This window comes from Podarcis cretensis (assembly GCF_951804945.1).
Source record: "Podarcis cretensis genome assembly, chromosome: 10".
NCBI lineage: Eukaryota > Metazoa > Chordata > Lepidosauria > Squamata > Lacertidae > Podarcis > Podarcis cretensis.
In genome coordinates this window covers 70,820,687-70,842,078 of record NC_137179.1, presented here as the reverse complement: position 1 = coordinate 70,842,078, position 21,392 = coordinate 70,820,687, and the positions used below count along the sequence as shown (strand labels likewise).

At 41.1% G+C, this 21,392-nt stretch overlaps 1 protein-coding gene across 10 annotated transcripts in view; it reads left to right on the top strand.

Annotated features, from left to right (window-relative positions):
• Positions 1–749: 749 nt before the first annotated feature.
• Positions 750–21,392, top strand: part of KMT2E (lysine methyltransferase 2E (inactive)) — a 59,917-nt gene continuing 39,274 nt past the window's right edge. The window contains exons 1-5 of one of the 10 annotated variants that reach the window (XM_079993525.1): positions 754–1,155; positions 15,809–15,892; positions 17,008–17,048; positions 20,116–20,300; positions 21,231–21,345. In XM_079993525.1, coding sequence (XP_079849651.1) covers positions 20,230–20,300; positions 21,231–21,345 — 186 coding nt within the window. In that variant the 5' untranslated portion in view covers positions 754–1,155; positions 15,809–15,892; positions 17,008–17,048; positions 20,116–20,229. Of the gene's footprint in view, positions 1,156–15,808; positions 15,993–16,951; positions 17,049–20,115; positions 20,301–21,230; positions 21,346–21,392 lie in introns of those variants that run through there. The other 9 variants (XM_079993523.1, XM_079993524.1, XM_079993527.1 and 6 more) reach the window with 9 other exon arrangements.

The window sequence follows — 21,392 nt, the reverse complement described above, 5'->3', positions numbered from 1 at the left end:
CGCGGCCGCCGAGCTGCAACCCTGAACCCTTGGCCTAGAAAAGAAACGCAGTCGATCGCGGCTTCCTCCCTGGGCCGCCCAAACGCTAAAGGGACACGTTTCTGCCAGCTGCTGAAAAGGACTAGTTTCCACGTCTGAAGTCCAATGTACGGCTTATACGCGTGCACAAACCCAGAGCCACTAGTTTTCACGTCTGAAGCTTATACGCGTGCACAAACCCAGAGCCATGCCAGTGGTCCCGAGATGACACTTTGCACGTTGCTCACCCCGAGGCCCCGGGAACTAAAGCAGTTTGTTTTGTAGATCCTGATCGTGAACTCTTAAAACATACATAGACGGTGGGGGCTGCGACCCCGTCAGTCTTCCTTAGGAAATCCTTGCTTCGGGCAACTTCCTCTGTCCCCTCACCGCCTGTCAGAGCTGAAAGCCTTGCCAGGCCGCCCTGAATCCGAACCCAAACGACTCCCCCCTGTGCCCTCGTTCCCACCCGGCGCTTCCCCGACCCTCCTTTCCTCCCTGCGCGCTGCCCCATTCGCGCTCCCGTCGCCTCGCTTTATTAAGGAAACACACACACACACACACACACACACACACATTGCAAAAATGGACCCGGCGGCGGCGGGCGAGGGGCGTCTCGCGCTGCCGGGCACCAACCGAACTCCAGCCCACAAGCAAAATGGCGGCTGTTTGGCTTCGCCCTGGTAACCCTGCCCCTGCCAGGCGGGACGGGTGAACCCCGTGCAGCGGGAGGAAGGGGGGGGGGAGTGAGGCGACGCCATTTTCCCAAAGAGAGAGGCAGTGACATAGGAGGGAGCGTAGGCGGCTGCGAGGAGGGAGACGGGAGCAGGAGCAGCAGCGGCGGCCGCGGCAGCAGCAGCAGCAGCAGTGGCAGTTAGGGGGTTTGTGCAGAGGTCCTGAGGCGAAGGCGCTTCTCCCTCGGCCGCCGCGGGACTCTGGTGCAGCCCAGCCGCCTTCCTCGGGGGTTCCCTGCTGCCAGTCAGCCTCTCCCCACCCCCAGCTCCCCACAGGCGGCTGAGGGGCTCCGTCCTGCCCAGGCGAGGGACATCCGCAGTGGGACTCTTGCATTGTTTTGGTTGGGGTAAGAGAGGGGCTCGGTGAAGGGGGTGCTGCTTGCCTGGCCTGTGACCATTACAGGTGAGTCTGCCATTATTATCCTTTATTTATTGTGGTTGTCATGCCCCGTGATGGGAGCCTGAGGGGGAAAGGCGGCGGCGGCGGCGGCGGGGGGGGGGGGGGGAAACCTTTCAAAAAGAAAGGCTAAAAAGTGGCGGCGCATCTCTGGGGTGTGTGTGTGTGTGTATATATATATATATCTATATACACGCGTGTATTATATTCATTCTGGATTGTGGCTCTTCTTTTTACTCCGTATGCTCACCTCGCTCCGGTGGCTTAAAAGGGAGAGGGAGTCGCTCTATCTTGCGAATATGGCGCGTTATTGTAACTGGCGGAGCTGATGGGTGGTGTGTGTGTGTGTTGTGTGTTGTGTTGTGTGTGTGTGTTTGGGGTGGGGGCCCCCGCTATGCCAGCCTCCTGCTAGAAATAAATCTCCCAGAGGTCGCTTAATGCGATGAAAGCGTGCTTTTTTTTTTGCTTGGGTTGTCTCTCGCTTTAAAGAACAGGCGCGGGGATTGTGTTTTTTTTGGCAAATATTTATGTTATTGGGAGCCGAGGTAAGACGAATTGGGGCGCTATGTCCTTGTTCAACCCAAGGCCACTGTTATTTGTTGTGTTTTGTGGTACTAATCGGGCTCATTACGGGCCTAATCTTCCTTTCCAGACACACACATATATACACACACATACACCTCTCTCCTTTTATCTTCCATCTTCTCGTTTCCCCGATCCGTGTGGTGTATACAGTAGTAGGCGAGCGGCGAACAGTTCCGAAGACTTTGAGGAGCAATTTAAAAGGGGGGTGGGGTGGGGGGTGGCAGGTGGGGATTTACCCCGGGGTCCCCCTTTTCCAAAACGGGTTGCATAAGGTTCTGCTTGCCCTCATCTTTGTGTTACCCTCCTCCGTGCCTCCTGGCCAGGGCTGGCGTACCGGGAACGACCCATAGGGAAGAACCTCTTTCTTGAAAGGAGTTGGTGGCATAGACCCTCCTGCTGCAGACATGGGGGAGGAGAAACAAACGGTCCACTGTGTAGTACTAAATAGGGTAGAAGAAACATAATATAGTCCAATTAGAAAGGTCCCGTCCTTCTCAGCACTCAATCATCGAGGAATGCGCGGTGATTAAAAGCCTAGTTAGTGGTTTTCAAATGATGCAGACAACTCTCCGAAATGCTACTCTTATAGTAAACCATATGAAATTTAGGGCTGTTTTCCTCCTCCGTATATTTAGATTACCTTTAAAGAGATTAATAGTGGAACACTTCCCCCCCCCCCCGTTTAAAAGCATATCTAAAAGAAATCAAAGCAACGCCGGGAAACCTAGGTGACCTACAGAGGAGGTTTGATGACACACGCTATACTTTTAAAGTTACTTTCCATAAAAGTGGAGTAAAAACTGTAATTTCCCTCTTTTGTCCTTTAGAGATTCTAAAAATGGCGGCCTCAGGCTGATGTTGTGGTAATCTAATCAGCTCGGGTCCTCCACACCCCATGCAGTGCATTTGTCTGCAGCACATTTATAGGCTTAATATGCTTAAATGAAAAAAAAGACTGCCGTCTTTAAGTCATGAACGAAACGTATCTCGTCTTTACTACGATTAAAATGCTGGGTTCCAGCTGATTAATTTTATTGGTTATTTGTGTGAAAGGCACAAATCAACGAGACCAGTCTCCCTAGGGGAGGGGATTGATGACGGACTGGTGTAGCTGCTGTGGTCTATGTGTGTATGTTTGAAGTGAGTTCATATGCATGCCATATTAATCTTTTTACTTTTGTTTTTAAAATGGTGGACAAGTTCCTCTTGGCCTCTTAATCTAGATTTGTGCTGTAATGTCTAATGCTGGCATGCAACCAGCGTTACAATGAGACCATGAAAATAATTTTTATCATGGCACTTCATTTGAGATTGTGATAGCACTATCAAGCCAAATAATTTCTAATCTATTAATAATCTGTTGCTGCTGGACAGCTTTTTTCCTGTGTTTCTCCCTCCCCCAAGGAATTATACAGACAGATTTAAAACTCCCCCTTCTTTGAGGGGTGGGTGTGTTAAAGGTTACATGTCTTAAATGTGACTTTTCTACATGATTTTTTTGTTATACAGTACATGTGAAATGCATATTTCACTGTGAAAAGGGATTGTTTGTAAGGTGCTAATTGCCACTGACAAATGAATAGTGATGATGCATTTAAAATACAGTAACTATTGTGCTGTTAAGCCTTCTCCTTTATCTTCCCTCCTCCCCTGCCCCCCTTCCGGTTCTGTTGAATACAGTTGAGAGCAACATGCTTATCTAAAAGTATATGAAAGTTTCACTTAATTATATTTTTAATATTTTTGCAGTTAGAATGACTTGAGAGTCAAGTTGCAACTTTAATGTGTTTGTGTAACCTTCTGCAAAATATTATTTAGCAGTGGTTTTTCCCTTCAACCCTGGCAACATTAATTTACATACTTGACTGTCTTGCATAGTTAATAACCTGCTTCTTAGACGTGTAAATGGGGACAAGGTATGCATTACAGGGCTATTCATGTATGCCTTCAGTATGTTGTGAGGCCAAGAACATGTTGGTTTACACATGGTTTAATGTATGGGACTACAATCCTTTATCCATTTAGCAGGGAGTAAGCACCATTGAACTTAATGGGACTTGCAGCTGAGTAAATGTGCATAGGCATATCTAGTCAAAACAATTGTCACTTTAATGATTTTAATATTTTTCATACTGTATATACAGTCCTGTGAACCTGGAAAAAGTTGATCCTTGATTATAAACAATTTTGCTTAGTTGTTCATCTTCTCATTTGAATTATAAATTGAATTTTGTGTGCTGAAAAATCAAGGGTGGCATCTAACTAAGCTAGAGTAGAACTTAAATCCATTGATTTAAATGGGTATACTCTGACTGTAGAATAGTTAGTTGGATGCCATCCAGATGGTTTGGTTTTATTTACCCCTTATGATGACAATATTTGGTTTCTCCAAAATGGGATTCAAAGAAAACAGAATATTATGTTAATTCAAAACCCACCATTAAAAGAGAATTGAAGCCATTTTAAGGCCTTTGTTCTATGCTGTCTGTAATGTGGAACTGCTAGTAATGTTGCATTCCACTAGTGGGTTCTGAACTGTACGTATCCTTATTCTAAGTTTTATTTTGTTCATTGAGATTTTTAAAGAAGGCTCACCTGATTTAGTGGAGCCACAGTTCTAGCTTCCTGGGGAGGGGCAAGGCAGTGAGTAGATTGCCATGGTGCGCTGGCAGAGCCAACTCAGTGCTTCCACTAGTGTTTGATGCAGGATCTCTTTGCCCCTCTCCCTCCCAGCAAGCAGCAGTGACATATCTTTTGGGAAGCAGCATTGCAGCTCTACCTCATCAAGAAAGGCAGAATTTAGGATTGTAGCCTAAAAGATTTCGTACTGCAGATTCATTTGTTAGAATCAAAAATTGAGCTTCAATGGGTCACAAATCTGGAACACAACTCGTATATTTCATCCAGTGAACCATAGTGTACCTTTTGGTATGCTGAGAGTCACAGTAATAGGACTTAATAAAGTGTTACATGGCTTAAATTATTTTTTTCCATATGTGGAAATCTTATGCATGTTTATTCAGATACAAGTCCAATGGTGGACAGCATAGTAGTGTGGCAGTGCTCACTTGACCTCCTGGCAGCAGAGCCACTTCTGCTTACCTGGAGGAAGACTGGGAGGGATGATTTGGCTAGGAGGTCAGTTCTGTGCAGATGCACAGGTAGAAGAACCATGTTGGCTCCCCTGCCTTGTTTGCATCATGCTGACTTCCCCACCCCCTCACCTCTACCACTCTTGCTTTTGGTAAGTAGCAAACCAGTGATCCAGAGCTCTGGTTATTACATTTTTCAGGAGTTACATTCTTCCTTTAAAAGTGCAGCAAGGTCTTTGATCTGAGCTTCTGTTAAATAAACTTTGGTACCATAAGTGAGATGAGCCTTGGTTGAATTCTGAAACTAATTTTCAGAAAACTTCTTTTTGTAAATTGCTGAGTTATGGAGCACTATAAAATAGAATAAATAGAGCTAACCTAAAATTTGTTGGCATATTTTCTCTTCAACGAGGACAAATTCTTGTACAGCAGCTAAGTAAACATAGGGGCTCCATTCTTCTCATAGAAGGAGCTTCTAGTTTACAGAAGAAATCTTCTGTAAGAGCATATCAGAAGCACTGAATCCAACATATGACTATAAGAAGTCCACTGCGTGCTGTTTGTCTCAAGCCCTTGACCAAGACAATGTCTCAAATAAAAATTCAATGTAATCTGTAGTACAGTTGATCCAAAATAAGTTGGTTTATTATTTCTGTTAAGAATTAAAATATTCTCTGAACTACACTGAGTGACATCCATTTGTGTTAGCCTGCTTGTGCCAACAGGGTTCCCCCTGTCTCCACTGTTGCTTCCTGAGAGCCCCCCAAATCTGCTCTAGGGGATTGGAGGATTCTCTGGAACAAACTGGGGTGTGGTTGGGTTGCAGGGGTGAGGAGAGGAAGGGGAAGTTCTGTTGCTTTTGCTGGCACAGCTGGACATAGTCTCCTGAGTCTGTAGCTCAAATTTTCATTAGTCTGTGATGTAATGGAAGCCTTCCCACACCCCGTGCTTTGTAACCTGTAAAAAAATACAATTGTATTTTATATCTTTAAAAGAGTGAATATTCAGATTTTTGTTTTACTTAATTTTAAAAATGCCTGGCACCATCTTTATCTGTTTTTAGATGGCAGACAAACCTCCTCCCGTGAGCTTTTGGACCTTAAGTTGAAGCGTTTCAAGTGCTTCTCATCTTTTAGTGGGCCTGGTTCTGTGAAGCCATTGCCTTGTAGGTTTTTACTGGTTTGTCGTCACTCTTTTTAGTGTTTATACTTTATTGTAAGTCACTTTGGGTCTCTTTTGTGAGTAAAGCAACTAATTAATATAAAAAATAATAGAATTAATCTTGTGTACATGTTTTGTATCAGGGCTTAACATCTAATAAGGTTCAAAGCTTGTGGCTCAAATATTTTTTTTTGTGAAGTTTCCAAATCATATCCTGAAATATTATCTTAAAAGGAGCAGCACCCTCTGCATCTTGGACTTGAAGGTGGGGGAAAGTAGTGGTGCTTTCATGTCACTTATTTAAATGGTGCAGTGCATTTCCTTTTCATTTGAATTGCAATGTAATAATGGAAAGCTTTAGCAGGAATGCAGTGAACATGACACTAAGCCAAAGATTAGCCTCCAATGCACATTTGGAACTCCAATTTAATTTAGACCGTGATATACAGAAGAGTATATTTTGATTCACCAGTTACAATTCCAACATTTTCAGATTTCTTTGTTGTTGTTTTTTACTTATTTATTACATTTACAGTATATACCACCTTTCCCTCCAAGAAGCTGAAGGTGGCAGATGTGGTTCTTCCCTCCTCATTATATCCTAACAACCCCGTGAGGTAGATTAGACTGAGAGGCAGTGAGTGGCCTAATGTCATCCAGTAAGCTTCATGGCTGAGTGAAACCAGACATTCTATAATCTTTGAAATATGCCTTATTTGACACTGAAAAGAAACCACCTATTCTTCTACTGTTTATTGAATTTAAATATAAGGAGAAGTTGGTTATTGGGGGGGGTGTTGCATGCATGCTTTATAGTTGAAAGTAATAAACTGCATTATTTTTGTGGGATGATTTCAGCTTTCTCATGAGTAGAATTCTATTATTGGAATACTCACACTGAAGGAAGAGAGGCAATATTTACTAATTCCTCCTTCCTGCAGTTCTCCTTGACCCCTGAAAAGCTGCTCTAAAAGTTTGGTGACTCTCCCCCTTCCCTCTTTCTAGCAGGAAATCCCTTTGATTTCAGTCCTGTCTGTGAATGGAAGGAACACTGAATCCAATCTGATGTCTTTTAAATGTTTTAAACTACAATAATAGAATACCATTTTTCAGCATCACCTCCTTCGCAATGCATTGATGCAAGACTATAGGAGTGCAGCCTTCTGGGCAATGTTAGAAACTCAGATATATAAGCTAATCACTAAATGGCACCTTAAACCCAGGTTATGATCACCACAATGGAATGTCTAGGCACCCCCCGGAGGGAGATTTATTATTATTATTATTATTGATTTCATTTCTATACCACTTTATATTTTAAATTAAAAAATCCCAAAGTGGTTTACAGCACATTAAAACATCAAATCAAACAATCCAGAATACAAATTCAAGCTTCAGGGGAAATATTTCAGATCCTTCTCCAAGTGACATTTTCTTTTCCACATATTTATTTACAGACTTAATGTATATAGCTGCCCCATAGTACTGTAGGAAGACAGTGTGGTTAGAGTGTCATGAAGCTCACTGGGTGACCTTGGGCCTGTCACAGCCGTGTAGCCTACCTCATAGGGTCATTGTAGGGATTAACTGGGGGGGGGGTGAACCATGTACTCATTGGAGAAAAATGTGGGATATAAATGTGATAAATAAGCTCTTCCGCTTACCAGTTTAAGAAAGCTGGAGAGCCAGCCAGACAGCCAGATGGAGATGTCAGTCACCAACTTGGCATCCAGAGATCTCCAAGTGGTCGCAATTGGATCTGCGCCAGTAGCAAAATGCGCCTGGCTAATTTCTAACACTGCTTCTGGAGTAGTGCATATTTTTTAAATAAAGAGAAAAATATCTTCTCATCATCTTATTTCCAATGAAATAAACATTAGTAGCCACCACCACAGTCAAGTTGCAGCACATATATTCCTTTCAATGTAGCATTCTGTTTCAGTGGTTAAAGAAAAGAGACCACAGACTAGAAAGCTTATGGCAACTGATCATAGAACCATTTTCTCATATGTTTTGGGAGAAGGTTTAATTATTGTTTATTATTCCACCCAGTTCAGGAGTAAAAACTAGGAAAATATCTAAGATTGCAATCTTAACTACACTTACTAGGGAGTAAGCTCAATTGAACACAGTGGAGCTTACTTCTGGATAAACACAGAGAGGCTTATGCTATAGTTTCTGCTGTCTTTTGAGAAGGTACTAATTTTGTCAGGGCCTGCACAAGACATTTTGCTGCTTGAGGCAGAGCAGCAACCCCTCCCCTAAAAAAAAAAAATATTATGGTGCATAATATCCAAGGTCAAACAAGTTATTCTGGCAGTAAAAATGCAGCAATAATAAAATAATTTTAAAAATTGCTGCCCTTTCAAAACAGCCCAGATCAGCAGCCTAAGCATTGCTAACTCTTAGAAACATTAAGTTCATTTCATTGTTATCCCATCCTTCCATGGGGCAAAGTGTGGCATTAACGTCCCCCATTATCCTCCTTCATAATAACCGTAGGAGGTAGGTTAGAGAGAATGAACAGAGATCCCAGATGTCCCTAGAATCATAGAATCATAGAGTTGGAAGAGACCACAAGGGCCATCGAGTCCAACCCCCTGCCAAGCAGGAAACACCATCCGAGCACTCCTGACATATGGTTGTCAAGCCTCTGCTTAAAGACCTCCAAAGAAGGAGACTCCACCACACTCCTTGGCAGCAAATTCCACTGTCGAACAGCTCTTACTGTTAGGAAGTTCTTCCTAATGTTTAGGTGGAATCTTTTTTCTTGTAGTTTGGAACCGTTGCTCCGTGTCCGCTTCTCTGGAGCAGCAGAAAACAACCTTTCTCCCTCCTCTATGTGACATCCTTTTATATATTTGAACATGGCTATCATATCACCCCTTAACCTCCTCTTCTCCAGGCTAAACATGCCCAGCTCCCTTAGCCGTTCTGATTTAGTCCACCAATCTGACCACTACACCACACTGCCTTTTTAATATCAGGACTTTATAACACAAAATTATTTCACTTGATATGAAATGACACAAGCTAATCCACATATTAAAAGTACAGTAGTACCTCTGGTTACATAACCCTCTGGTTACGTAAACTCCAGGATAGAAAAGCGGCAAACCTGGAAGTATTTGACCAGGTTTCACCATGCATGCGCAGAAGCGGTCCTCAGGTTGCGGAAACCTCGGGATCCGACCGGACCTCTGGAACAGATCCTGTCCGCAACCGGAGGTACCACTGTATTGGCTTTATTATTTTCCAATTAATCTGTTCCACTACCACCACACACCCTGTCCTACATTTTCCTTACCTAAATGACCACTTGATTCATGTTTGTCTTCTCTACCATAGCTAGAGAAGGGGGGGAATCCAGGACCACATTATTATATACTAGATTTACAGTATATCCCACCCTTCTTCCAGTGAACTAAAGTTGATGTATATTATTTTTCCTCCCCTTCACCGATATATCTCCACAACAACCATCTAAAGTAGTTCTAGTTACACGTAGGTGACTGTGTTGGTCTGCCGTAGTCGAAACAAAAACAAAAAATTCCTTCCAGTAGCACCTTAGAGACCAACTAAGTTTGTTATTGGTATGAGCTTTCGTGTGCATGCACACTTCTTCAGATACCTCTAAAGTAGGTTAGGCTGAGTGATAACTTAAAAAAGAAGTAAGTGTCAAGTTCCAGACAACTTAAAACGGGGACTTCAATCTCACCTCATACCCAGCAATGCACATGGTGCTAGGGAGAGTAGAGGTACTTCTGCTTCCTTGTGATGTATTGTTTTCTTCCTCCTCCTGCTGTTCCCGCTCTTCTACAAAACTGGCAGGAGGAGGAAAAGCAGAGCACAGGAAAGTGATGTTGCTGGCAGAGTTCACGGGGGTCCCAACCAGTCTGCCACTTGTAAAAGGTAAAGGTAAAGGTACCCCTGCCCGTACGGGCCAGTCTTGACAGACTCTGGGGTTGTGCGCCCATCTCACTTAAGAGGCCAGGGGCCAGCGCTGTCCGGAGACACTTCCGGGTCACGTGGCCAGCGTGACATCGCTGCTCTGGCGAGCCAGAGCCGCACACGGAAACGCCGTTTACCTTCCCGCTGGTAAGCGGTCCCTATTTATCTACTTGCACCCGGAGGTGCTTTCGAGCTGCTAGGTTGGCAGGCGCAGGGACCGAGCAGCGGGAGCGCACCCCGCCGCAGGGATTCGAACCGCCGACCTTTCGATCGGCAAGTCCTAGGCGCTGAGGCTTTAACCCACAGCGCCACCTGCGTCCCACTTGTAAAGCTGCCCCCTATTGTGCCACCTGAGTGGTTTGCTTCAATGTGCCTCATTATAGAGTTGGCTCTAATTTTTGTACCATCACAGTACTTGGGATGCTAACAGAGTAAGAAACAAAAAGTTAAGTCTCTGTACTGAGGAACTTACAATTTGAAATTTTAGATTTGGGCTGCCAGGGGATGAAGATTGGAAAAGAGATTAATCAAAAGAATATGTGCCTAGTTAAGTTAGACTTCACTTTAGTGAGGAGTATACCCAGCAATAATTTCATGGAAAAATTGGTTTTCCCAATTAAAACAGCTCCATACATTAATTATTCAGAATTTTAAAAGGTGGCATTATGAATGTATGTGTATCAGTACTTTCCATTGTGCAAGCAATACTTGGAAGTTGTAGATTTCCTGGCCTGGGCCTTGGTCACCTTAAATGCGGAGAGATTGACTGTTACAGTTCTAAGGAGTTTGTTTGCTTCCAAATCTCAAACTAGATTAGTCTTTGTTCCTGGATCTGAATTTCCAGGGCACAGGGGAGGCTTTAAAGAGGGTTCAAACTTCATTTTAAAAAATGGAAGCAGAATGATGCAGATTAAATTTATTTTGTGTTGCTCCCCCCCCCCTTAAGAATTACTGTTTCCAAAAAAAGGCACCTAAAAAAAGAAAAAATAGCAGGACTGGAATGGAGACTGCTACAAAGAATGGTCTGGGAGGAGGGGAAAGCCATAGAAAAGTGAGTTAGGTAAAAGGGACAGGGAAGCCTTTCCCACTGGCCTCCAGTAGTTCTACATAGCTTGATATTCAGATTTAAAGATACAAACATGCATTCAGTGCATCTAATACCTACTAACCATCTTCATCATCATCTTCTTCTTTTACTTCCAAATGAAAGTTAGAATTCTAAGGATGTCAAATTCTACCTTGCAAGGTAAGCAGATATGAAGTAGGCTATATACACCCTAAACTGGACTGCTGTGGCTGGTCCTCCACCTTTCTGCTTTGAAAACAAATGCTTGTTATTTCTAAACTTAGACAGCTGTTACTGCTTTAAATACCCTGTGTTCTAGAAGTAGAATAGAGCTTAATTGTAGGGAGGTACTATAGGTGCTTTTACTATTTGGAAAAAGTGTATTTGTATTTTGATTGCTCCGTGGAACCCACAGACTTGTGAAGGCCAGATAGAACTACATTTTTCAGAATGTCAGCAGACATATTCTAACTCTTTATAGGTTGACATAAAAAGCTGAGTAGGATATGCTGTAGAGTCCCATTACTTTAGTCAGAGTCATTGGCTCTTCTTGCAGTATATGCTAACAATTACAATATGCTTTTTCTAAAAAAATAATTAAAGAATATGCCTGTTTCTTCTCTATCTCTCCGCTTCCCTTCCTTGTTTCCTTTATTCTGTGCTAGAAAGGGGCTAGAGACTATGTAGGAGCCAACATTTTCCTTAGATAGAACTGTTGGCAAAGCACAATTCTATTCAGGTGCAGGAGGGCATGCTGAGCATTGTCTATTACTGTCACTTTGAGCTAAGTAAAGATAGATATGGATATAGGTGTGGGAAATCGACTGAAGGAGCCAACCATCTGGCTTAAAATACTGGTCCAGGCTCTTACTGTACACTACCATAACACCTTGCAACGTAAGATGGGGGTCTCCAGGTGTTGTTGAACTACACTTCCCATTATTTCTGGTCAGGGGGTGTGCCGATGAGGGCTGATGGGAGTTGGGAGACCAACAGCATCTGGAGTGCCATAGGTTCCTAACCCTTGACCTAAGGAAACTGCTGGCCTGAATTGCTGTACTAAAGCAATACTACTGCAGATTGCTAGATAACATTATTGCAGCTTCCAGCCCACCTGAGTTTTGCTGATATGAGGAGCCAGTAGATTCTTATCTGACCTCATAAAGCTGCTGACCTTGGTCTGATTCTTCAATTAGAGATTGTAGGCTGATTCTCTGCTGAAACACCTGCCTGCCTCTAGACTCCTAGCCCTAACATTTGGCTATAGTGTGAACTTGAGATTTTAGTATCTTATACCAAAACCACAACAGAAGTATCAAAAAAGCAAAGCAGAACAGAATTGTATAACTGTTACCCTGAAATGTCATCAAAGCAGCCTTAAGTCTGGCACTATATGAGGTAATAAAACAAATTTGCAAAATAAACAGGATTCCTGTTTAACAGATGTGAGAAATTGAGAATAAGACTATAAATAAATTACCCATGATCCATCCTTTTAATATTTTTGAATTAATAATTAATATTTTGTGAAGGAAAAAGTTGAAAATAAAGTGTATACTTTTATGCAAATATTTTTAATTCATCATTTGAAGTTCTCAAAGGAAGATCAAGAACATCCAGTGGATGGCTCCAGATCAGGATAAATGCTGCAGGTTCTGTAAATAAGTTGCACTCTGTTTCTAAAGCTTTTGTTCTTTACTGAGTGCAATCAAGTTCATTTATGTTGTGTAGGAGTCAATAGGTGAGATCCAACTAAACTACACATGTAGTAGATCTGTTTAAATCAATGGATTTTACTCAAGTTCATTTGTTTCAGTGAGTCTGCATTGAGAATGGTGTAGCTGGATACCACCCAACAAGGGTTTCAGATTCTCTCTTCATCAGCACAACTGTTCAATGAAGAGGATAAGATTGCATTTAAAGATAATATAATGGGATTTATACAGTTGCCCATAGTTCTCATTTTTGAATTCAGGGATTTCAGAATAGTGTGTTTTGTTTTAGGAAACTGTGTTGCTTTGGAAATTTATCCCTGGGTTTAGCAATGGTGGACAAGCATCCCCAGATGAATGCTGCAGTTCATATTCACAGGGGAGTGCTGGTGTGCCCTCTCCTGAAGCTTTCCTTGTTTGAAAACATGGTTTCACGTGATATCCAAACTAGGAAGAGACTTGTTTAAGTGCTACTGCCAACCAGGATATTCCTTCCTGAAGACTTCACAGCCTAAACAGACAAGACATCAGGGGGTGGATTAGGTAGAATATAAGAATAGTGGAAATTAAGAGAAGGGGAAAGGGCTAACCTGGAAGGTGAAAGCAGCTTGATAAAGAAGTCCTAATCTGTTTCGCTCTCTATCCTCCATTTCCCTTTTCAAATTGCTGTGGAGAGTCTATGCATTCAAACATATAATCTTGACCATGGTTTATGTTATCAGGAATGACCTGAGGCATTCCTCTGGCTCATGTTCCTTCTCCTCTCCACATAAGGAGAGTTAAAGCATCTGCATCATGCAACTTGGGGAACTATGATTTAACCAAATTTAGTTTAAACAAAATAAAGGGTAAAACTGGTTTCAGATTCTTTTTGTGTTAACCAATTTAGGTTAAATCAAACCACAGTTGTCAAGAGATTGTACTGTTTTGCATTCAAGGGAGGAAGTTGGGGCAAGAGAGTGTGCAAGTTAAGATTCCTGCAGTTCATTCCAAATCACCTACACCAGGCCATTTCCATTCCTCCAAACCATAGAGTTTGTATTCTTGCCGCATCCCACTTCACCATATAATTTCAGATTAGTTGATATTTTCCTTTATTCCAACAGCACTTTGCCATTACATCTGAACCAGCAATCCTTTGAGCGAGCCTTCTAAAGCATGATTGCAAACCATAGTTTGATTATTTTGGTTCTATTTTAGTTGAATAAACATCCAGTTACTTACTTTATGGGGACTCATTTAATTCTTGCCGCATCCCACTTCACCATATAATTTCAGATTAGTTGATATTTTCCTTTATTCCAACAGCACTTTGCCATTACATCTGAACCAGCAATCCTTTGAGCGAGCCTTCTAAAGCATGATTGCAAACCATAGTTTGATTATTTTGGTTCTATTTTAGTTGAATAAACATCCAGTTACTTACTTTATGGGGACTCATTTAATAATCCCATTTGAGGACTGTTAGTGCAGGAAAATAGTTATGTTGATATTGTATGCAACTTTCCTGTAAATAATGAAGACAACTGGGTTTGTCAGCCAAGGGTGGTTCTTCTGTTTTTTCATTCAACATATTGTAGCATTTTGCTGGGTAAAGCTTAATTCAGCAAAGGTCAATCTGACTCGCAACCAAGTATGTCCTTTTGGGTTGGGATCTAGTGCTAAAAGTGAGCTTTTATAAAATACTTTCTGAGTATCCAGAACAATTAACATACACTATCTCAGTAATCACAAATGTTCTATAATGTAGGCAGCCATCACATTTGGGGGCTTGGGAGATAGTAGCTTGCTGTAGGCCATCTTGTGAGTTTGTGCGTGAAATAAGATTTAATCTAGGAACATCCAGGTTTGTAACTCAAACTCTTAGCCATTGTACTATCTATACTAGCTACTTCATAGATATATAGGTGCTATTAATGGAGTGGGCTCAATGTTAGACAGTTTTGGAAATACACTGAGGCTAGGACAGAATAGGCTTGCATACCTGTACACTAGGGCTGGGCGATACACTGGTTTGAAGTCCATATCATTTTATCCGTTTAATAGGTTTTGACCTTGCAATATGTCGCAAATCATGGTGGGTGTGCTACACAAAAATCACAATGCGGGGAAAACCGTGAAGCCAGCCAGTGCCTCCTCAGACATCACAATATTTCTGTGATACATCACAATGTTGAAAAACTGATATCGTCCAGCCCTACTGAATACTTGGAATACCATGTTTCAAATGTGTTCTCCATTATGAAGTTTGAACCTATGCAGTGAATATAGCTTGAAATTTTGGTACCTGAGACTTACCTTACTATCGCTATAGTCTGTTTTGATAATTGGATTTCTGTGTCCAGTGTTAACCATAGCTTTTGAAATATCACAGCGATATGAACTAATGGTGTTAGGAGTAGAATTTCTTGTTTATTTTTATGGCATACGAAGCTGTTGGTTGCTACATCTAGGACAGTGCCTACAGAAGATGTAATGAATATTGCATCTTCAGTATCTTCTTAGAGTAGAGGGCCATTCCAGGTGGCACTGACCTGTGGAAAGCTGTCAGTGGAGATTCATTTGTATACTACAACATCTTCTCTTGCAAATCTTCCTTTTGCACTTTTCCTTCTCTGAACTAGGAAAATGGATAGGGTATAAGACCTATGCCAAAGTTATGTTTCTGGCATGGGATGAGGGAAAGATAGGAAGCGGAGATTATTGGACTTTTGACTAACAGTGGCTCTGCAGCCACTTATTGCCTCCAGATGGCATAACTTTTTCATATTTGATGCCTCTCTCCTTCCTTCCATATCCTGCACTGCCTGATACAAAGAGGCCTGTGTCTGCTGCCTTGGCTCATTGCCTCATACTACCTCTATAGTACTGGTCCATCAGCAAATTTAGTTCCACACCCATATTTTAGTATGGTGCTATGCTGTAAATATCGATATAATTCACTATTTCCTTGTTAAAAGTTTTTGAGGTGACTGTGACTGAATTAAGAGATTAAAACAATGATTGTTACTAATGTAGTTAAGTGGGCTAGTTTTAACTTTTAGAGCTGTTTGACATTAACATCATGGTTATGAGATGCCTATTGCTTTCAGGTAATAAAGATGATTTACTACAGTTGGTTGAACAGCTTCATCCAGACAATAGTAATGAATGGATCAGCATCAAACTGGAAAGAGGTATCAAGTGGGATTCCACAGGGATCAGTTCTGAATGCAGTGCAGGTCGTCTTCATTAATGGCTTAGATGACTGAGTGGACCACAACTCTTAGCAAATAGGTTGGAAATATTTTAGAATATTCTACAATGGCCTTGATAAATTGAATAGCTTGCTAACAATAACATTTAGACTACACTTACATAAAAATTGTATGTGGGATTTAATAATTGGGACTAACTGTTTCTCATGTTCCTGGGTTCATTTGATGTGGCTCAAAATTTGGTGTTCTAAAAGTCTTGGCAAGAAAAATTCAAACCCACCAGCTTTTTATTTTCCTCTGGCTAGAGGTTCTGTTGAACGCAGCCAGCCTATTGGCAGGGCTTTGTTGTTGTTTAAATTGAGTTCTGGAAAAATATTTGATGAATACTAAGAAAATTGTGTGTACTCTCACTAGTACTGTCTTACAGTTTACCAATGGAGAAAAGTTCCCTGTCAAACTCCAGTGTAAACACATTGGTACATGAAGGCAGGATTTTTGAGGTCTGCAAGTCTGTGTTAACATAACTTGTTACATTTGATGTGTTAAACTTCAGTATTAGTTTTAGCAACACTGGGATGACAGGATCTCTGTGAATGTAATGACATTTCTTAGGAAGCTGTATATATAAAGATTCTGTTTTAAGTGACATCACTCAGCTTACTTTAAATATATATATCTTGCCCATCCTGTGTCTCTCTTGTAGATCTGTCTTGCAGTTAGCAACAGCCTTTTTTTAAGGATCTGTGAGGCTTTTGTATCCCCCACTACAAAAAAGTCAATATCTTCCAGTTAGCTTTATTGGTTGTTAAAAGTCATTACAGCCAAACAAGATTCTAGCCATAATTACAGTACCCTTACATTTCATATTGTGCACCATGAAAGAAAGAAACAAACAAAAAAGCACAGGTTGACATCTTTAGTGGAGTACTACAATTTTTTTAAAAAAGCAGGGAGCCATTTAAAACATGAGCTTTAAAGCCAGAACAGTGTTGTAATAGATGCACGCTTCTGAAATAACTAGTGTCTCCTCCTCTTCAGATCAAGATTTTCTCTGCTTAGAAAACCAACCTTTTCTGCATTTTTTTTCTGGCAAGATGTGTCAGTTTCATTCCTGCTGAGGCAGTCAGAACAGATGGTAAGCAATGAAATAGTTCAGACACACAAGAGGTTTGCTTATCGAACCTATTCCATATATATTTTACAACTAGGGAAAGTTTCTAAGCTGGGAGATTGGGTACAGTGACTTAAAATTTGTAATTCCACACTTGTTTACAGCACCATTGGTTGAGCAATACCTTTCTCTGAGATTTGGTGAAATACTACTTGTGAATGGGTACCTTGCTTTACAAAAGGTCAAATTACAGAGGAGGAAAAGGTTACAGAAATAAAAACACTAGACCCAAATGATATTCAGCGTGCACAGCTTAATGTGCTCTAGCTACCTTACTGAAGAGATCTGTAACAGATACTGTCTCTTGTGGCTAAATTTTAAAAAAGGGAGAAAAACTATTTCAACAGCTCAAGTTGTAAAGGTTTAGAAAAGGAGTGCTATACTTTGTGATTCAGGCAGCATTTGGCGGCAGTAGATGTGCACAAGTTGTTTTCAGGCTCCTCCTAAAAACAGCTGGTTTGTTTTACACAGGAAACTGCCTGTGGCATGAATGTATATTAAATATAATGAAGTGAGCATGCGTGCATTCACACACACACACACACACACCTTAACTTTTTAATGTAAATAGTGAATCATGCACATACATATCCATCCTGTTGAGCTACAAATGATACTGCATGTGGGTCTAGAAATGCAGATTACGGTTTTAAGATCTTCAATAACATTTTACATCCTTCATCAAATCATCAGCAATATATAGTACATTTAACTGAAATATAACTAACTGTTGATTCAAAACAGCATAAGAAACAGGAACTTGAATATGAGGGAAATGGTTTAAAGAGTTCTCTGTAGGGATTCTCTAAGTGGCTTTTATATTGGAAAAAGTCTTTAGAGTGCCTGTATTGGGGTGGATAGCTTGACTTCAGTTAACCATTTAGACCAGGGGTCAGCAAGGTTTACCTTGCCTGGGCCGGTTCACTCAGAGATCCCTCTGTGGGCCAGATTGCACGCCTGCGCTCGTGATTTCCGGCGCCGTGGAAGCAAGTCCCTGCGCCAATTTAGCACAGGAACTTGCCAGGCGCGTGGCTCAGTTCAGGGGTGGCTCGTGGGCCGCTTGTGGCCCACGGGCCTTAGGTTGCCTACCCCTGATTTAGGCTGCATTTCTGTACATGCTTATCTGGGAGTGGAGTAGAGTAGATAGCTCCATTTTGAGTTCTTATTTTTTTTTAGTAAGTTTGCCACATTCCATATCATTTGTCAATTTTTTTTCAAAAAAGAAAAGTCCTGCCAAAAAATTCATCAGCATTTTTGTTCACTTTTCTCCTAATATACACTTCTTGCCTACAATTTCCCCTATATAAACATACAAAAAATGCATTTTTTTAATCTAATATGTACATTTTTGCACACATTGGTTGGTTGGAAAACTGCATCACAAAATTAAGAGACGTACAAATTTGGAAGGATAGCTGCATATTGGTTTGCACATTGTTTTCAGAGATGTGAATTGGCAGGTTCACATTCAAATCGGAACTGACCTTCTCCATTCCTGCTTGGGATTTAGCTCCACTGAATTCAGTGAGACTGTACTTCTGTGTAGATATGTATAGAATTGCACTATTTCTTGACAGTATTAAATCAATGATAACCTTTAATGCAGAGACTGGAAATCTAGGCACTGATATCATTACCCAGTTTCAGCATGTGGGCTGGGAAAAGATATTTGGTCTGTAGACTGAAGAAACAGGCAATGACAGAATCAAAAGTAGCATAAGTAACTGGTCTCCACTTCCTCTGCTGCTGTTGGGACAGACGGAGAGAAAGTGACTGCAGAAGGCTGATGTGGACCAGGGTTTCCCCAAATTGGGTTTCCAATTGTTGTTGGACTACTTCTCCCATCATTCTGTGTCTAGGGCAGTTGTCTACCAGCTCCATCTGGTTTGCTGGCTAAGACCCTTCCTGCCTGTTGCCAGAGTGGTACATGCTCTGGTCATCTCCCTCTTGGACTACTGCAATATGCTCTACGTGGGGCTACCTTTGAAGGGACTCGGAAACTACAACTAATCCAGAATGCAGCTGCCAGATTGGGAGCATCTGTTGGGACCGTTTTACACTGGTCCTAAAGGCTCCCAGTAAGTTTCCGAGCACAGTTCAGAGTGTTGGTGCTGACCTTTAAAGCGCTAAATAGCTTTTGCACACCTAAAGGAGTGTCTTCATTCCCATTATTCAGCCCGGACACTAAGATCCAGTTCTGAGGGCCTTCTGGTGGTTCCCTCACTTTGAGGTTGCAGGGAACCAGGCAGAGGGCCTTCTCGGTAGTCTCACACACCCTGTGGAACGCCCTCCCATCAGATGTCAAGGAAATAAACAACAATCTGACTTTTAGAAGACATCTGAAGGCAGTCCTCTATAGGGAAGTTTTTGATGTTTGATGTCTTACTGTGTTTTAATTTGTTGGAAGCCACCCAAATTATCAGGGCAACCCAGTCTGATGGGCAGCATATAAATAATAAATTATTGTTAATTATCATCAGGGATGATGGGACTTGTAGTCCAAAACCAGCTGGAGTCCTAAGTTTGGGAAACTGGTATTGACTCTCAGTTGGTCACCCTTAGTTTCAAAATTGGCATGTAGAGTCTTCATTTTAAATTATCTTAATGTTCTTTATTTTTGCTACATTTATTTGCTAAAGGAATCTCTAGTCCTGTTTACTCTGAGTAACCATTAAAGCACAATTAAGGCCTTAATACAGATGTTTGCACATAAACATGCACATTTATAAATGAAGGCTGCATGCATTTTTTAAGGGCATACAGTAATGATGCAGTTACTAACTTAATCAATTTACTTTTAGCAGAAAGGGATGGAATTAATAAGTAACGTGTAAGAAAGTAGTTGAAATAGATTTTACCCTTTTCTAGGATTGACATCTGAGTAAATGTGCTTAGAGACTGTGCTTATTAGAGACTGTTCAGTCTCCAATAATTTAATGTTCATACTGAAATTTTTTAAAAAGTAAGCTCTTTTAACTCATACATTTGAAATGAAAATTTAAAGTTTCTCTTTTTCTCTTTTGGTTAACAGAGTTTGTGGATGCACTTAGATGTTTGCAATGAGCACTGTGGCTGGCATGCCCCAGTGTTTTGGATACCAATGCATAGAACTCCATAGTAATCGAATTTATCAGAAACGAACGTCATGAGCATAGTGGTCCCGTTGGGGGTTGACACAGCAGAAACTTCATATTTGGAAATGGCTGCAGGCTCAGAGTAAGTATTGTGGCACAACAGCAGATTTGCAAAATTGGTTCTATCTTACGTTTCATTTTATGCATCTCTGTAGTGTTGCTGAGTTTCAGTTGATTCACTTCTGGACATAATAAACAGAATCAAAGTTGGTTGAACTCTACCTTATGGTTTTCTTTCTTAAAAGTATTGACTTCACTTACATTTCAGTATGTATTGGAGCCCATTTGGTTATGTTATGACAAAATTGCTATTTTTAAAGTTTTGGCAATATATATTTTTCATATATAGTGTTCATTTCTACTTTAGCATCTAGGGTGATTCTTAAATTAACATTTATTAACTATTCTCACAGTGAAACTTCATAACACTCCCCCCCCCCCCTTTGCTCTGAGCTATACAGTTTGGGGTGAAATCAGAATACTGATACATAACTTGTGCTTATAATAGAAAATAAAGTAATCAGGAGACCTTCCTTCAGGGTCTATCTTTATAGTTCCTTAGCACAACCTGTAAAATACATCCTTTCAGGATACAGTACTGGCAACACAGGAAGCCTGTGTGGTGCTTATTCTGCCACTAGATGTCATAATTTATTGGGGTTTCAGATACTGCTAACAGCATATGGGCAGACTCCTACGCTGCATATGTGTTCTCAGAAACAATAAGAATTATTGATACTTGTGTACTCCTGCCTTGTAATCTTTTTTGTGCTTCTTTGTTTTACAACATTGTTGTCAGTGTCGTTCAAATGGATAGTATTCACTTGATAGTGCACACCTATGCCACTACAGAAACTTTAAATTAGTGTGGTTACTGACAGCTTGCCAGACATTTATTTATTTTTGACAGGAGCATAGCAACAAACATTTCCTTCTTTACCTTTATCATAATACTGAAATATTCAGCAGTTTGGAACAAAAGGGAAATCTTAATGTTTGTCTTGCTTTTCAGACCTGAATCTGTAGAAGCTAGCCCTGTGGTAGTTGAGAAGTCAAACAGTTATCCACACCAGCTATATAACAGCAGTTCTCATCATTCACACAGTTATATTGGTTTGCCTTATGCGGTAAGTTTTGTTTTTAAAGGGTATTTCTTCAAGGTTCTTTCCAATAA